Here is a 19,132-nt window from a genome sequence, read left to right as displayed (position 1 = left end):
GTTTAGTAAACTGATAAGCCTTTCATCAGAGTCCATGAGGATTTGCACAATATAGACTTATATCAGGCGGAATTCCGAGGCCACCAAGTGTACAGTAATCCAACCTGCAGCTTCTATCTAAACCACACACTAATCAAGTGGCTGTGGTGCAACCTAACCCAAGTGTTCCGTTCCTTGCAGGAAGTTGGCACTCGCCCCGATGAGTGCCGAAGAAACCACAGAAGGTTGACGAGAGCGGATACAACCCCAATAGCAGTTAGATTAGGAGAATGGCCTCTCCTCCACCTTTATCAGTGTATGTCTCCTCTGTGTGTATACAGCTTCTCTATGAGAAGTATATACTGTATATATATATATATATATATATATATATATATATATCTTACTTTTGGACTTTGACTCTTACAGCATATTAGGAAAAAGTGAAAAAATAAAAGGTTTGTTGTAGATGTAGGATCTTTATTCAATCACCCTGTTGCAGGAGAACGTTCCTGCAATGCAGGAAATTAAAAACGTGTAGTTTTCCACTTTGAAATTTCAGACTTGATGTGTCAACCCCTACAAAATGTCCATTAACTATAATCCACATAATAATTCTAATTTCCTCTTGCTGCAGGATATTTTCCTGCTGTAGCAGACTGTCTCATATTAAAGATCCTACATCTGTAGGTCAGAGTTGTTAGAGCGATAGTGCCATTGACTTCAGAGTAAAACATGATAAAGAAAACATTACAGTGGCAATCAAACCAGGCTCTCTTTAGTTGCATGCACATCAATGAACCCATGACCCTTTCCGTGTATTTTTCCAAAACATTTTGATACCCCAAGGATGACTCCCCATGCACAAGCAAAGGGACACACCCAGTTTTGATTTACAGCAAGGGGCTGGTTTTGCTACCGCCCTCCTATCATGTATCACTCAAATACGAGACCATTGAAGGAGCATCTCCGACTCCCCCATATGCATCAGACAGCACTGGGGGAATTGGCGTCTTCCTCTCTCACTAGTAGAAGCTTGACCCATGTCAAAACATCTTCCCTTGAAATGGGGGCCAGGACACACCCCGAAGCCATTTAAATCAAAGTCCAGAATTAGGTTCATAGGAGGTATCGTCATCTGTTGGACCAAGGTTAGACCCAGAGAGCTGATCTCGTTCTCTATATATTTGTTTGTGGTTTGGGTAAGGCACACTGTGTCTCTTGGCTAGAACCACAGAGCAGATGGAAGTGTTCGGGATGACTTTCATTCCACCTCTAGTAAGTCAGATCCTGTTCTAAAGGGTACGTGTCCATCTTCAACCTCCCTAGACTGTCTCCAAACACACAACCAACCACAGTTATATCTAGACAGACTTCATCAGGCGATGCAGCACAGACCAACTACACCCAGCCTTTCCATTGAATGAATCATTCATAAAGTGTGAATATAATTCATGTTTGATAGAGGTTTTTCTACTAATTCAAAAGTGACTATTTTCTGAGTAGTTCAAGTGACTTGCAAAGGAAAACTGCAATTTACTTTTTGACAGGGGAAAGTTTATACTTCAGTGAATATGGCAGTTGCCTACCACCATTTGTTATGAAGTGGAGAAGGTAAGTACAACACAAACTAGTGCTGTGTAATAGTTAAGAAAGAGAGCTGAAGGCATGACATGCCTGGTTGAAAAGTGTGTTAATTAGACACTCAATGCCATTTGAGTGATCGACAGATTGCATGCGCCCGACATGTCCCATCTTGTGAGTGGATTAGGGTTAGGGTTAGACTCTGGAATACAGTGTTACAAGAGGACTGTGAGGAGTGTACCGTCTCGAAGTGAGCAAACTCAGTGACGTGGAGGGCTGGACACCATGAGGGTCGACGACATGAACCCCCGCACAGGGATGGTGGTGGCCATCAGCAGCCCCTTACTGTTCTTTGGCTTCATGTTCACCATGTCGGGCATAAAGGGAGAGACCCTGGGCGGGATCCATCTCATCGCCATTGGACCTGCCATCTGCCTCCCAGGGGTGGTGGCTATCATTCTGGCTAACAGAACCAACGGCTGCACCAAGTTCCCCACCCGGCGCCAATGTCTCAACTGCCTCTGTCGCAAGTGTAGGAGGAGGAAGCAGATGCCTAGAACCAAAGAGTCTTCCAGGGTGGCCAGAGACTCAGAGGAGCCTGATGGGGACAAGAGGACTGAGACTGGGTATAGATCTGGGGCTGGAGCAGACTCTGTATCCATTACCATTACAACAGTGAAGGAGTCTGGTCATCTGATCAATAAAGTGAACCACAACCATGATGAGGTGCGACGCTACCCAGCTAGTGCCTTGATGGCCATGGCAGGTGCCCCTAACTACAGTATCTATGATAGTAAGTCCTACTCTATGGACAGTCACTGTGGGGCCTATAGTAGTAAGGTGCATCGTGTGCCTCAGCAGCAGCGGAACAGTTTTGTGGTGTACTACGAGGGAGACTTCTCTCCGTACGGACCCGGTCACTGCTACACCAAACTCAGAGATTTTATGTGGGGCATAGAGACTGTGGTCTAAGTGTGGATACTGAAGCCTACTGGGGAAACCCTATTACTGGAACTCGTAAACTACTACATCTATTTAGGTGTACCTGGGACATGAATAGTAAGCCTGTTTATCATACAGATAAATAATACTGCAGTACTAATGTTGAAGCAGGTAACATAAGAAAGACATCTGCAGTATTTGTTTCATGAATGAATTGTGTGTTCCCTATTTATTTTGGATTTTTATTTCATATTGTATAAATATCTAATCTAAATGGGCATTAAGATATTTCTCTAAATGGACATTTACATTTGCACTATTTTATATATTTTTGTCTTAATGATCAAGTATCTATTGCATATCTTATTCAGCAAAATCCATTTAATGCATTGGTGTGTTTGTGGTATAGTTACTAAATAAAGAAATGATGAAACGTTTTTGTGATTACATCTGCCCAGATCGACGTGAATCATGCAAACAGTTCAATCTGCACATTACAAACCTGTTACAGAGACCACTAGAAGGGGATATACCACTGCCAATGTACTGTAGAGGCTACTAAAAACAAATTATTAACAGTTTGGATGTGAATTATTACCTTACATTATTTCAAAATGTAAACATCTCCAAGAACAGACAAATAACGAAAGATATTCCTGTTTAAAAAAAGTATACATCATGACAATGTATCTTCATCGGCGTGGTTTTCACCAATGAAGTCCAATAGAAGAAGAGAGTTGTAGTCCTATCATGAATATTCATGATTAAAGCAGTGCATTGTTGGATACTACACATGCCATTTTTGGACTAGGCAACTTCCCGATTCAATGACGACTGCTGTTACGCTACTATCAAAATAGGGAACATGACGGAGGAAATCTAACTATTGGTGCACTGAAAATCCCCATAAATGCTGCGATAGTATATCAGGTATGTGAACAGTAAATACTTGCCATAGTTCAGTACAGTTTGATAACTTGATATAATCTGTATTTTGAGGAATTAGCTAGCTAAGCTACTCATGCTAACACGTAACAAAACGATAGCTAACGTTACATTTCACTCTGTGAAACTGCTAAAATTATGTCAGTAAGCTAGACAAACCCGTATAGTAGCGAATTACTAGCTAGCTAATAATTTATGTAGCCTTCATAATCGTGCATGAATTTAGTGTTTTTGCCAGCTAGGTTGCATAATAGCACGATCAGTCAATGTGACATGTTCCACAAAGACCAGCACGCTCAATCCAGACAAGTACATTGTAAAGGGAACGGGAGTTATGTTCTTGGCAATGTAGCTAGGTATTAATAGAACAAGATTAATTTCAAAACCGGTATGCTTTTTCGATTGAATGAGCAGTTTGATGGTTGTCACTAGTTACCACAGTCACAAAGTCAAAATGGTCAAGTTCGTAAAAATGAATTAAAACAAAAATGTGCTTTTTGGTCTTTAAATTAAGGTTAGTCATAAGGTTCGCAGTGTGGTTAAGTTGAGGGTAAAGCTTGGATTTTAAGGAGATAATTTGTATGAACAGGCGGGGTTTAGTGATAATTATGACTTTGTAGTTGTGGTAACTAGTGAAGACCTTGTGCCAATCGTCATCTAACGTCACAACTGTCACATGTTGCAGGGGGTCACGTTATTTCCCATGCAACCTGAGCAATGTTGCTTCTCCCCTTGTACAGTATGTGACTGAATCTGTGACAGGTCTAGTAAAGCGAACGGAGATACCCCGCAGGGTGTACTGGTCTAAGTTCATATGATACCTGTGTGTATTTGACCCAGCTGTCAGGAGATACTAAGCTAGCTACTTTTACACAGTACATCCTATTTTGTGGGACTGGCAGCATGTAGCCTAATGGTTAAGCGCATTGGGTCAGTAACTGAAAGGTCACTGGTTCGAATCCACGAGCCGACTAGGTGAATAATCTGCCAATGTGCAAGGCACTTAGCCCTAATTTCTCATGTAAGTCGCTGTTAAATTGTGTCTGTTAAAAAGTGTCTGTTAAATGACTAAAATGATTGAAGCTGCACATAATAACCACAGAGGGCTGTATCTAGCCAGTAGTAGCTACAAACCTAGAGCAGAGCAACACATCTTTTTGGTTCTGTTTTGAACACATACAGTATCTGATGTTATCAGACCTACATGTAGCTGAGATAAAGGTCTGTTCTATTATACCTGTTATCCTGAAATATCCCTCTCTCCCTCCCTCCACCTCTCTTCCTCGCCAGGGTTCAGTGTGTGCGTCAGGTGTGGATGGAGTCAGTAACATCAGAGCACCCAGCATAGTTATCACAGACAGGACAATTCGAAATAGTCCGTGTTCAGACCAACAGCCTGCACATCGGCAGGCAGGGGGAGAATGGTCAAGTACTTCTCTAACGACGTAGACATCAGGACCACGTGGGACCATGTTGTCTCTGCCTTCTGGCAGAGGTATCCCAACCCATTCAGGTACAGGACCTCGCGCTGACCTTTTTATGGCGGATGCCTCAATGATTTGGTGAGATGCGCATCTAGTAGGAGAGAGAAGGGATATGCCTATTTACCATTGAGTAACAAACTCCAGACCCATGGAAAACCTGTCTGCTTTCTCCTACTATCAGCTGTGAATGTGAATCTGCACAAACGGCACCAACTGTCATTCTATAGCCAAACTGTGCATCTGCACTGTTCAACCAAATGTGTTTTTGCAAAATGTTCAGTGGACATTGGTACAAGTAGTCCTTATGCATAGAGTTGTACAGTTTGTTTAACTTTGCAGTCATTGTTTTTTGTTTGATATACTTTCTAAAGTGAAAGAATCGGAGTCTCAGCATCATTATGTTACTGTGGAATTGCCCTGCTCTCAATCACAATGAGACGATGGTGTCTGACGCTGTTAGACAAGTTTAGAAAAAACAACAGTGAGAAGAGTTTATTAAGATGGAGAACTGAGAATGACCACAGTGGAGAAGTGATGCCAAGCTTTGTGAGATCAGAAGGAAGTGACTTAGTCAGTCAGTGGCTTCATTTAGTTTGTATTGTTAATTTCTGCTCTGTATTTAACCCAGCCATCTTTCATTTGACTACTTGATTCAAGGTTTGTATTCGATTGCTAATAATCAAATACAAGTACTTGAAATGTACAAATCTGCAACTATTTAGCAGGTTAAATGCAGAAGTACTGACAATGTTCAAAATTTGTTTGTGGAGTATGTTAAGTGTCGTGAAAATATGTTATGTTGTCTGAACAACTAGTAATTGGACCAACTGATAGCATACCGCAAACATTGTGTGTGTTCCCGTGCATCAGCACCCATGTTCTCACAGAGGACGTGGTGATCCGTGAGGTGACGGCGGACCAGCGGCTTCTCTCCAGACGCCTGCTCACCAAGACCAATCGAATGCCTCGCTGGGCCGAGTTCCTCTTCCCCTCCAACCTATCACGCTCCGTCTACATCGTAGAGGACTCCGTCGTCGACCCGGTCACCAAGAGCCTCACCACGTACACCTGGAACCTCAATCACACTACGTTAATGGTGAGGTACACCCCGACATATGCTCCGTTCTGAGTCGACCCCTAGCCCCTACACCAAGAAGTGAGTAGGGGCTAGGTGTTGATTTGGAACCCAGGGATACTGGTTCCCACAGCGTAGTGGTTGGAGAATGGTGCTTGTAACACCAAACGTGTGGGTTTGACACTCATGCCAGGCACATGTAGTTCATGTATGTGTTTGTTAGTACGTGTAGATTTCTCTGTTTTACTAGGTTGGTGGACGCTCATGTCCCTGTACAGTACACTGACTCAGCACCATGTAGTGTCTTGTATTTGTTAGAAATCCGTGTTCTGTCTTTAGGAGATGATATCAGCACCACCACCAGACAGAGGAACACACTGCGTTTCCCCTACTGCATCTAGCAGCGGAGCACCGCCTATAAAAAAAGGAAACACTGACTCTATTAGTATTGACTAAGATAAGAATGTATCTACGTATTCGCACACAGCCTACGATTGAACAGAGACTTTGATATGCACGTCTACATGAAAACGGCTGTCCAAATAGTGTTATTATTGCATATCTTTAGATACGGAAGGAAATATATTTTCCTCAATGGTTTAGGCTAGGTTGGTATCTGTCCCTTCATGACCTCCAGTGGTTGACCTATATTACAGCCACAAGACCCTAGACATTGACAAGAAAGTGCCCTCTGCGTTGCCCCGCCCCCCTGAGAGACTGGCTTGTTTACTGGTTGCGCTTGTTTGTTTTCTCTAGCAACCGACCGTCTCCAAGCCTACAGCACAATGAATATACTGTTTCCCAGAGAAATTCCTTCATGCTGATACCCACAACGTTTTCCATTGTATATAATTTGTGACATTTCCTAAAAAAAAGAATGTGCAACAGTTCCGCAGTCTGGCTGGATATTGGTTCAGACTGGTAAGCCCTTGACTAAAGAGACACAGACGTGAAATGTATTGTTGGTGGTTTTCTGTTTCTCAGGGACCTGGTTTGTTGGATGAGAAAGAGATGAAGTTGTGTAACCTCCTTTGAGTCAGCCGGGTGGGTGGATATCTCATGGTTTACATCTCAAGTCTCTACGAGAGTCAGAGTTCACTCCATTCTACGGTTAGCAATAGAACAAGGCTTTAATGTGAGAGACTGAAGAGACATTTTATCTCACCATACTTGGTCAATGTCAACTAGACCTACACTACAATCATACACAGACCTTTTCATGATTCAACCAACACTTTGTCCATCCCCTTCCCACTTTGTGTTCGTCTCAAGATCACCAACACTTTGTCCATCCCCTTCCCACTTTGTGTTCGTCTCAAGATCACCAACACTTTGTCCATCCCCTTCCCACTTTGTGTTCGTCTCAAGATCGCCAACACTTTGTCCATCCCCTTCCCACTTTGTGTTCGTCTCAAGATCGCCAACACTTTGTCCATCCCCTTCCCACTTTGTGTTCGTCTCAAGATCGCCAACACTTTGTCCATCCCCTTCCCACTTTGTGTTCGTCTCAAGATCACCAACACTTTGTCCATCCCCTTCCCACTTTGTGTTCGTCTCAAGATCACCAACACATGACGTCTATCTAACAAGATATGGTGCTGTCAACTTGATGGATGAGCAAAGAGGAGCACCATAAGGAACACACAGCCACCCACCCACACCCCACCAGATTATGTCCTCCGTCTAGTTAACGCGAAGCGTTGTGGTGGCGTGCTAGCGAGCGCTGTCTTGTTTTGATTCCAGTAGACGGCAGCTGAAGGAGAGAATGACTCATATCACTAGACAGATGGAACAACTTTGTAATTATCTACAAGATCATATTTCAAAACAAAATGTCAGATTCTTCCAAAACAGTATGTTATTATCGCATGCAACCAGTTCCTCAAAATGAAGTGGAATTGATAACTTGTTCTTCATTCATTTTGCATTGAAGTTGTTTGCTTCTTTATGTATTGTGCCCTATAGTTGATGTCAGCAAACCAACACCACCTGGTTAACAACCCTCTCTCTTCCATCCCTTCCTCCTTTCTTTCCTAGACTGTGGAGGAGCGCTGCGTGTTCCAGGAGTCAGAGGACCGGCCTGCCTTCACGCTGCTCAGACGAGAGGCCTGGATCTCTTCTGGAGTCTACGGCTTCTCCAGACCTATCCAGGTACAGCACCGATGTAGTACAGACCAGCACAACAGAAAATACCACAGCCCCAGAGCAGCTATAGGACAGGCCAGCCCCAGAGCAGCTATAGGACAGGCCAGCCCCAGAGCAGCTATAGGACAGGCCAGCCCCAGAGCAGCTATAGGACAGGCCAGCCCCAGAGCAGCTATAGGACAGGCCAGCCCCAGAGCAGCTATAGGACAGGCCAGCCCCAGAGCAGCTATAGGACAAGACTGCCCCAGAGCAGCTATAGGACAAGACTGCCCCAGAGCAGCTATAGGACAGTCCTGTCTCCCTGTATGGATACAGTGCCTTGCAAAAGTATTCGGCCCCCTTGAACTTTGTGACCTTTTGCCACATTTCAGGCTTCAAACATAAAGATCTAAAACTGTATTTTTTTGTGAAGAATCAACAACAAGTGGGACACAATCATGAAGTGGAACGACATTTATTGGATATTTCAAACTTTTTTAACAAATCAAAAACTGAAAGATTGGGCGTGCAAAATTATTCAGCCCCTTTACTTTCAGTGCAGCAAACCCTCTCCAGAAGTTCAGTGAGGATCTCTGAATGATTCAGTGTTGACCTAAATGACTAATGATGATAAATACAATCCACCTGTGTGTAATCAAGTCTCCGTATAAATGCACCTGCACTGTGATAGTCTCAGAGGTCCGTCAAAAGCGCAGAGAGCATCATGAAGAACAAGGAACACACCAGGCAGGTCCGAGATACTGTTGTGAAGAAGTTTAAAGCCGGATTTGGATACAAAAAGATTTCCCAAGCTTTAAACATCCCAAGGAGCACTGTGCAAGCGATAATATTGAAATGGAAGGAGTATCAGACCACTGCAAATCTACCAAGACCTGGCCGTCCCTCTAAACTTTCAGCTCATACAAGGAGAAGACTGATCAGAGATGCAGCCAAGAGGCGCATGATCACTCTGGATGAACTGCAGAGATCTACAGCTGAGGTGGAGACTCTGTCCATAGGACAACAATCAGTCGTATATTGTACAAATCTGGCCTTTATGGAAGAGTGGCAAGAAGAAAGCCATTTCTTAAAGATATCCATAAAAAGTGTTGTTTAAAGTTTGCCACAAGCCACCTGGGAGACACACCAAACATGTGGAAGAAGGTGCTCTGGTCAGATGAAACCAAAATTGAACTTTTTGGCAACAATGCAAAATGTTATGTTTGGCGTAAAAGCAACACAGCTCATCACCCTGAACACACCATCCCCACTGTCAAACATGGTGGTGGCAGCATCATGGTTTGGGCCTGCTTTTCTTCAGCAGGGACAGGGAAGATGGTTAAAATTGATGGGAAGATGGATGGAGCCAAATACAGGACCATTCTGGAAGAAAACCTGATGGAGTCTGCAAAAGACCTGAGACTGGGACGGAGATTTGTCTTCCAACAAGACAATGATCCAAAACATAAAGCAAAATCTACAATGGAATGGTTCAAAAATAAACATATCCAGGTGTTAGAATGGCCAAGTCAAAGTCCAGACCTGAATCGAGAATCTGTGGAAAGAACTGAAAACTGCTGTTCACAAATGCTCTCCATCCAACCTCACTGAGCTCGAGCTGTTTTAAAAGGAGGAATGGGAAAAAATGTCAGTCTCTCGATGTGCAAAACTGATAGAGACATACCCCAAGCGACTTACAGCTGTAATCGCAGCAAAAGGTGGCGCTACAAAGTATTAACTTAAGGGGGCTGAATAATTTTGCACGCCCAATTTTTCAGTTTTTGATTTGTTAAAAAAGTTTGAAATATCCAATAAATGGTTGTTCCACTTCATGATTGTTTCCCACTTGTTGTTGATTCTTCACAAAAAAAATACAGTTTTATATATTTATGTTTGAAGCCTGAAATGTGGCAAAAGGTCGCAAAGTTCAAGGGGGCCAAATACTTTCGCAAGGCACTGTAGTGTACATCCAGGACTAAAGTAATGTTCGAAGCAGACCTGGGTTCAAATAGTGTTTGCTTTCTTTCAAATACTTTGAGTGTTTGATTGAGCCTGTCTGGGTTGCCGAATGAGTTTGGTTTTGGGACTACTCCATTGGTGACATTGCGCCAATCAGGCTCAAACAAGTGCAGCTAAATTATTTTAATGGATAACAAATACTATTTGAACCCAGGCCTGATGGCTATTGAATACATCCACGTATACGAGGCTCAGAGGACCACTACACTACAGCAAAATAGTTCAAGTACCTCACCTCCAGTTCACCTCAGGACAGACGATCCCTTTTCATCACCAAAGCCATGACCCGTTTAAATGGGAGCAGATATTGAATAGCAGCAGTCTGCAAAGCAGCAGTACATTTGGATTTGTAGCCTGGGAAATCAATTTGAAGGATCTGCTTGCGGTCGTTGTTGGACACCTATGAGAACATATGTATATAATCCATCTATAACTAAAGCCCAGTCTGAGTTGAAAAACAGATTTTCCCTTAAGTTCCACCCAGATATTTGGTCGGACAAATCTAAGAGGCCCACATAAGTATTTTCCACCTCAGCAAGCTAGGCATTCTCTCTCTCTCTCTCACACACGAGAGGGTTTATAGGGTCGAGTAATGGCACAAGAGGAAAAGTGTCTGCAGATGCCAAAACAAAGAAATGGTCATCTTCCACCAGGAATGTTTTCTACGCAAGGCCAGTTTTCTACGCAGGGTAGAATTATTATTATTAGCAGTGTGGGCTAGCCTTGACTACCCCTAGAGAGAGAAAGGAAGTCGAGATGAAGGGAAAGAGAGAGAACAAGAGAGATGAAAGGAGGGAGAGAGAAAGAGGGGGGGGGGGAGTACCCTGCTGTTCTCATGTCTCCCCATTTAAATCCTGCTGTTTCCTGTCATGTCTGTCTGTTCTATTCCCCAGGAGTTTGGCTTGGCCCGCTTCAAGAGCAACCAGGTGAAGGCCATGAAGGGCCTGGAGTACGCTCTGACTAACTTACACGGTACGTACTGAAGTAGGAGAAGCAGGGAACCAAACAACTTTATTTCTGGGATTTATGATGTGGTTGGAGGCGATGGGCAAACTTTTCTTAGAGGGAAAAAGTTATATTTTTGGGAGATTGTGTAATGTGGAAAATATGACGGAAAGCACCAAAAAGTATGTCAGTCTCCTCATGGCTGATTGCTGTGGTATGAAGTGAAGTCGTGAAATTAATCACAGCTCCCACCCACCAATCAACTCTCAACACTAACCCTCTCATCATGCCTTTGGGTGAGCAGACGCCAGATCTCTCTCCCCTGGAAGTGTAACACACAATCGTCTGTAGATAATCAGGCCGTGATTGCGTCTCTCGAAGTCCTTCGCCGAGTGGAGTGATACGACGATAATGATTACTGATTTACTGCATGTCTTGAGTATGGCCATTTTCTCGTCTCGGAGATATCCCTCCCTAAAGATTGACACCTACTAGTTCCCACTCTCCTAATTGAACGAGTCTGGTTGAGTCAATGATTCAACCGTTTGTCTGTCTATGTTCAGAGGCTGAAAACATCCCATGTGACTAGCTTAAGCCGTATAGTCACAGACAAGTGTTTGGTCCCACGCGTTGCGTGACTGCGCCATATGCCACAGGGCTTTCAGGAAGTGTTCATTACCCCTTGACTTATTCCACATTTTGTTGTGTTACAGACGCAATTCAAAATGGATTAAATAGTTTTTTCTCAACCATTTACATACTACCCCATAATGACAAAGTGAAGACATGTTTTTAGACATTTTTGCAAATTTATTACAAATGAAATACAAATCTCATTTACATAAGTATTCACACCTCTGAAGTCAATACTTTGTAGAAGCACCTTTGGCAGCGATTACAGCTGTGAGTCTTTCTGGGTAAGTCACTAGGAGCTTTCTACACCTGGATTGTGCAACATTTGCCCATTATTTTCAAAAATCTTCAAGCTTTGTCAAATTAGTTGTTGACCATTTTCAGGTATCTCCGTAGATTTAAGTCAAAACTGTAACATGGCCACTCAGGAACATTCATTGTCTTCTTGGTAAGAAACTCCAGTGTAGAATTTGGCCTTGTTTTAGGTTATTGTCCTGCTTATAGGACATATTTCCATTGTTGTGTCTTTGTCCCCTCTGTCTGTGTGCATCATGCCGTCACTACTCTGGACTAGGCCTCAGGTTTATTGCGATGGTAAGTACAGTACTAGGGTCTGTCACTAGGTCTCAGGTTTGTGGTGGTCAGTACAGTACTAGGGTCTGTCACTACAGCTGGACTAGGTCTCAGGTTTGTTATGCTGGTCAGTACAGTACTAGGGTCTGTCACTACAGCTGGACTAGGTCTCAGGTTTATTATGGTGGTCAGTACAGTACTAGGGTCTGTCACTACAGCTGGACTAGGTCTCAGGTTTATTATGGGGGTCAGTACAGTACTAGGTTCTGTCACTATAGCTGGACTAGGTCTCAGGTTTATTATGGGGGTCAGTACAGTACTAGGGTCTGTCACTACAGCTGGACTAGGTCTCAGGTTTATTATGGTGGTCAGTACAGTACTAGGGTCTGTCACTACAGCTGGACTAGGTCTCAGGTTTATTATGATGGTCAGTACAGTACTAGGGTCTTACTACAGCTGGACTAGGTCTCAGGTTTATTATGGTGGTCAGTACAGTACTAGGGTCTGTTACTACAGCTGGACTAGGTCTCAGGTTTATTCTGGTGGTCAGTACAGTTCTGGGATCTGTCACTATGGTGACGGTATGGCTACGTTCCAATATCCATACTATTGTACCACTTGTCCAGTGCAGACTGTCTGAAGTTGATCCCTGTGCCCTATATAGTGCACTACTTTAGTCTTATGGGCCCTGGTCAATAGTAGTGCACTGCACTATATAGTACATAAGATACCCTTTCAGACACACCCATAGCTTCCTCCTAAATGGTATGCATCAAATCAAAGTTTGTCACGTGCACCGAATACAACAGGTGTAGACTTGTGTGGATATTGCAACAGAGCCATGGATCTGTGACACCCTCGTCCCAAACCCTTGCTGGGGGATGTCACTCGTCTGTCTGGTAGTAGCTTCTGTAGCCACTAGGCAGCCATTTCTAGAACAATCTCTAGTATCCACAGTAGTTCAGGAACAATGCAGTCCAGTACAGTCATGATTCCCTTAGACATCAATGTGGACAGACATGACCAGCTATTCTAGAGCATTAGATCCTGTATTGTGTTTCTGTAGCTGCTGCAACTACTGTGTACAAAACATTAAGAACACCTTCCTAATATTGAGTTGCAACCCCCTTTGCCTTCAGAACAGCCTCAATGTTTCGGATCATGGACTATAAGGTGTCGAAAGCATTCCACAGGGATGCTGGCCCATGTTGACGCCAATGCAAACTGTTAAAAGTGGAAAATCCCAGCAGCGTTGCAGTTCTTGTGCACCTGGCATATACTACCATACCCCATTCAAAGGCACTTAAATCTTTTGTCTCGCCTATTTACTCTCAGAATGGCACACACACACAATCTGTGTCTCAAGGCTTCACCTATACTGATTTTGAAGTTGATTTAACAAGTGACATCACACAATTGGCCCAGCGTCGTCCGGGTTAGGGAGGGTTTGGCCGGCAGGGATATCCTTGTCTCATCGCGCACTAGCAACTCGTGTGTTGGGCCGGGCGCAGTTCACGCTGACTAGGTCGCCAGGTGTACGGTGTTTCCTCTTCTGGGTTGGATGTGCATTGTGTCAAGAAGCAGTGCGGCTAGGTTGGGTTGTTTCGGGGGACGCATGGCTCTCAACCTTCGCCTCTCCCGAGTCCGTACTCGAGTTGCAGCGATGAGACAAGACTTAACTACCAATTGGATACCACGAAATTGGGGAGAAAAAAAAAGGGCAATTTAAAAAATAATTTTTTTTTAAAATTTAAAGTGACATCAATAAATGATTCACCTTGTCAGTGTGTTTCATGGAAAGCGCAGGTGTCCCTAATGTTTTGTAGACTAGTACCATCATTTTGCCGCGGTTGATGCAAGTGCATGTAGGCTGAAGGAATTCTAACTTGAGATGAATGTCAAGGGGGATTTTATTTTAATGAAAAAAGTAGTTTAGCTGTGAATCATGTAGTTATGATTCACATAATATTCCACTCTAAATTGATTTGATGTAACTTCTGTGATATATTTAATTTTCCTATTCAGGCGACATGAACAAAGGACATTTTCTAGTTTCATGCGTTTTTATTAATTCACTTACTCTGAGAATATAATATTTCCTCAGGGTGCAGAACCCCTGCCAGATCATTCCCCCACATAGTGGAGGATCGTTCCTAGCGTTTTTAAAGCTTTACAGGGTCTCTTTATCTTAGCACCGCTCTGCCTACCCAACCTCCCACTGTGCCAGACTTTTCAGTTAATTGGGCTCCACCGCCTCCACAGGAGCGGCCAGAACCGATACACCGTAGCTCCAGTACTGTGAAAGGAGTTGGAGCAAGGATGATACAGAACTGAGAAATAGTCAAACGAGCATACCAGATGTCCAAGAAGGTTTGATCAAAGTCACGTGCGTCTGGAACAACACCCTATCCACTATGTAGTGCACTACTTTTGACCAGGGCCAATAGGGAGTAGGGTGCCATTTCAGACAGTGTGGTAGAAACAACCAGGGCCAATAGGGAGTAGGGTGCCATTTCAGACAGTGTGGTAGAAACAACCAGGGCCAATAGGGAGTAGGGTGCCTTTTCAGACAGTGTGGTAGAAACAACCAGGGCCAATAGGGAGTAGGGTACCATTTCAGACAGTGTGGTAGAAACAACCAGGGCCAATAGGGAGTAGGGTGCCATTTCAGACAGTGTGGTAGAAACAACCAGGGCCAATAGGGAGTAGGGTGCCATTTCAGACAGTGTGGTAGAAACAACCAGGGCCAATAGGGAGTAGGGTGCCATTTCAGACAGTGTGGTAGAAACAACCAGGGCCAATAGGGAGTAGGGTGCCATTTCAGACAGTGTGGTAGAAACAACCAGGGCCACCTCCTGCTGTCATTGTCCAACATCAATCAGGTTTTTATTCATAACGGAGTGTGTGAGACTGCACGTATTTCTGTTGGTGTGTGCGCTAGAGACTATCCGACCGCGTCGGTGTGTCTGCTTGTGTTTGCGACTGCGTACATACACACACGTCCGTTTGTGTGAAGCGACTAATCTTCCCTCCTGCCTGCATCTCCAGCCACGAGGTTCGCGACAGCGTCCGAGGAAGAGAAGCGAAGAGAAAGAGAGCGGGAGCGAGGGTTGAGCTCAAAGAGCCCAGAGGAAAGATGTGGCTTTGTGTGGAGGCCTCAGAAGCCTTCTATACCCCCCAGAGAGAGGGTGCTCTGAGGGTCAGCCAAGGCAGCCGGCCCTGGGAAGGGACCAGGGCTGTGGTTATTCTGGTCAGTGGCTCCAGACCTGCAGCTGGGCTGGGTTCAGTCAGGGGGAGACGGAGGGAGAAAGGGAGCTACAGTTACTGTAGCTTCCTCCTGTCCCCTCTCTCCTTGTCACTGTTCCCAGTACAGTTACTATAGCCTCTGTCGCCTCTCCTTGGCCCTGTTCCCAGTACAGTTACTCTATTAGCCTCCTCCCTCTGTCCCATCTCTCCTTGTCCCTGTTCCCAGTACAGTTTATCCCCTGAGCTAAGGTTCCTCTGGGCCACATCACGCTATGCTGCCACTGACCCCATCTCTTGTAGGCTGGCCAGACTCGGTGGGCCTGACCAACTCACTGACCAATACACTTTTGTCTAGATCTCTCTTACTGGAGTACCCGCCACCTTTTTCTGAGTATCTTTCTCTCGCCCTCTTTCCTAACTTTCATCTTAGTCTTTCTTGGCCTGTCTGACTGGATCCATTGTGCCTGCCGTGTGTGTGTGTGTCTCTCTTTCTCCCCCTCCTCCCTACTGGTCGCTCCAGATAGGATCTCTCAGCCTCAACAACCACTCCAAGATTGGCTCCTCTCCTCTGACAGTCTAAATATTTTCCAGATGTTTGAAGTATCTGTTAGAAGCATTTGGATGGCCTCCGTGTTCACAACTCACACTGAAGAAGAGGAATGCTCTGCTTGTCTTTGTTGTGACGGTGCTAGTGTGTTGACTAGGAGACCTCTGAGGATGGTAGAGATCTACTTAACTCTAACCCCTACGTCTAAAATAATATTTTATAGGTGGATGGATAGATGGAGGGAAGATTATGATATTGTTTCACACATATGTTTTAAAATTTATTTCCAATCAAAATCCTATTTTCCCTAAACATTTTGACCGTCACTCTAACCCCTAAAATAGCCTTTTTCCTTGTGGGGACAGGCAAAATATCCCCACTTGTCAAATGTTCCTTGTTTTACTATCCTTGTGAGGACTTCTGGTCCCCACAAGGATAGTAAAACCAAACCACACACACTGTTTGAGAGAATGCTGACCCAGGAACAAACCCCTGACCAGAAGTCCTGCTGGCTTCCTCATCATGACAAGAGTCCTGTTACCTGAGCCTTGTGATCTTTCCAACACACACACACACACACTTTTAGACTCAGGATATCAAATCTTGAAGTAATGTGGAGTTGTATTCATTCACTCCAGGTTCACATTTTGCATTCATGGTACCACCAGTTTTGGAACCGAGTTGGTTAGTTTACTGTATACACACTCACTCCATGTCTCTCTCGTCTTCTGCCCACAGGAGAGGCACCCCAGCGCCAGCCCTGCGTCCGGGACACAGTGAAGACTGCTACAGAGAAAGCCAAGACCCTGGCCTCGGCCGCCGCCCCGCAGAAACAGCCCCAGCAGTACGTGTGACAACAGGGGAACATCCACTGCCCCCGGCTGGAACGGGACACTGTGCACGCAGGGCAGGCACAAGCAACACATTCACATGCAACACACAGACTGGCCAATTCTGATCTTTTTAAGAGCTGATCTGATTGGTCAAAAGACTAATTTGTAAGGAAAAACAAATCAGAATTGAGCTGTGCATGCACACACTCTTTTAGCTGCCTTTTCATTGACTGGAAGTTTGCTTGTATCAAGGTCTCGGTGTACAGTATGTGTACAATATGTCCATCTAAACCACTAACAGCTCTGCTCCTCTGGGGTTAGGCTCTGCTCCTCTGGGCTTAGGCTCTGCTCCTCTGGGGTTAGGCTCTGCTCCTCTGGGGTTAGGCTCTGCTCCTCTGGGGTTAGGCTCTGCTCCTCTGGGGTTAGGCTCTGCTCCTCTGGGGTTAGGCTCTGCTCCTCTTGTTTTCATTAGCCTAGCATTAATACATCTCAGGTACTGAGCCCCTGTCTGACTGCCTGCCACAACCTAGGGACATGTTCAATAGGCACCAAACGCGAGAAAACGTTCTCAAACCGAGTGAAACTGAGATAAAAGTATGTGGACAGCCCTTCAAATGATTGGATTTGGCTATTTCAGCCACGTGTATAAAACCAAGGACAGTCATGCAATCTCCATAGACAAACATTGGCCTTACTGAAGAGCTCAGTGATTTAACGTGGCACCGTCATAGGATGCCACCTTTCCATCAAGTCAGTTCACATTTCTGTCCTGGTCAACGAAGTGCTGTTATTGTGAGGCGGAAATGTCTAGGAGCAACAACAAGCTCACAGAATGGGACTTCCGAGTTCCAAACTGGGTCTGGAAGCAACGTAAGCGCAATAATTGTTCGTCAGGAGCTTCATGAAATGTGTTTCCATGGTTGAGCAGGCGCACAAAAGCCTAAGATCACCATATGCAAAGCGTCGGCTGGAGTGGTTTAAAGCTCGCTACCATTGGACCAGCGGAAATGCATTCTTTGGAGTGATGAATCACGCTTCACGATCTGGCAGTCTGACGGACGAATCTGGGTTTGGCGGATGCCAGGAGAACGCTATCTGCCCCAATGCATAGTGCCAACTGTAAAGTTTGGTGGAGGAAGAATAATGGTCTGTGGTGGTTTATGGTTCGGGACCCTTAGTTCCAGTGAAGGAAAATCTTAACTCTACAGCATGCAATGACATTCTAGACGATTCTGTGCTTCCAACTTTGTGGCAACAGTTTGGGGAAGGCCCTTTCCTGTTTCAGCATGTGCACAAAGCCAGGTCCATACAGAAACGGTCTGTCGAACTTGACTTGCCTGCACAGAGCCCTGACCTCAACCCCATCGAACACCTTTGGGATGAATTGGAACGCCGACTGCAAGCCAGGCCTAATTGCCCAACCTCACTGGCTGAATGGAAGCAAGTCCCCGCAACAATGTTCCAACATCTAGTGGAAAGCCTTCCCAGAAGAGTGGAGGCTGTTGTAGCAGCAAAGGGGCGGGGGGACCAACTCCATTTTAATGCCCATGATTTTGGAAGAGCAGGTGTCCACATACTTTTGGTCATGTAGGGTACTTTCTGAACTTATCCAATAGAAACACTTTTCTGTTGCAAAATGTTTTTATACGGTGTGCCATAATGAACACGACCCTGACTTGAGTAAGCTCTGGGATACATCTCTTGTGCACTCAGTGAGGCCTGTTTTGAAAAGCATAACGTGACAAATCAGACATGCCAAATAACAGTGAAGGTACCAAGACAAGCTGAAGAAATAATATAAATTCCACAACACTGGATGCATGCTGGAGTTTGAGAGTGTATCAAATAATATAAATGATTAGTAATTATTGTATTACCCTTCAACTGCGTCGTTTGACTGAATTTGTCAGTGAGGTCTACGATTGATTTGTTGGATATATCAAGCTATATCAAATTAGGAATTTGACTTGACATTTACCAGGGACAGTTGATGTATTTCATTTGTTTTATTGTACATTAATAATGTATTAGTCTGACATTGGTTTGTCTGTCTCTTAATATTTTTTGCTGCATTCCTTTTAAGGTAGAACTAGCTATTATGATTTTGAAATCATTTTGGCTGTGATTTTAGACTGGAGGAAATTGTCATAAGTCTTAACATTGAAAGAATACTGCACTTAAATAAACATCTGATTTAATGTTA

At 44.4% G+C, this 19,132-nt stretch overlaps 2 protein-coding genes across 2 annotated transcripts; both read left to right on the top strand.

Annotated features, from left to right (window-relative positions):
• Positions 1-1,848: 1,848 nt before the first annotated feature.
• LOC139369394 (transmembrane protein 215-like) lies at positions 1,849-2,535 on the top strand. The gene has a single exon (XM_071108672.1). It carries the CDS (start codon positions 1,849-1,851, stop codon positions 2,533-2,535), a length of 687 nt encoding a protein of 228 aa, XP_070964773.1.
• A 723-nt stretch (positions 2,536-3,258) lies between these two features.
• On the top strand, positions 3,259-19,132 carry LOC139370725 (PRELI domain-containing protein 1, mitochondrial-like). The gene is made up of 6 exons (XM_071110380.1): positions 3,259-3,435; positions 4,741-4,963; positions 5,805-6,030; positions 8,047-8,160; positions 11,046-11,124; positions 16,835-19,132. Exons 2-6 carry the CDS (start codon positions 4,872-4,874, stop codon positions 16,948-16,950), a joined length of 627 nt encoding a protein of 208 aa, XP_070966481.1. The 5' UTR covers positions 3,259-3,435; positions 4,741-4,871; the 3' UTR covers positions 16,951-19,132.

Source organism: Oncorhynchus clarkii, chromosome 17 (assembly GCF_045791955.1).
Source record: "Oncorhynchus clarkii lewisi isolate Uvic-CL-2024 chromosome 17, UVic_Ocla_1.0, whole genome shotgun sequence".
Classification (NCBI taxonomy): domain Eukaryota; kingdom Metazoa; phylum Chordata; class Actinopteri; order Salmoniformes; family Salmonidae; genus Oncorhynchus; species Oncorhynchus clarkii.
This window is presented reverse-complemented; position numbering and strand designations above follow the sequence as displayed.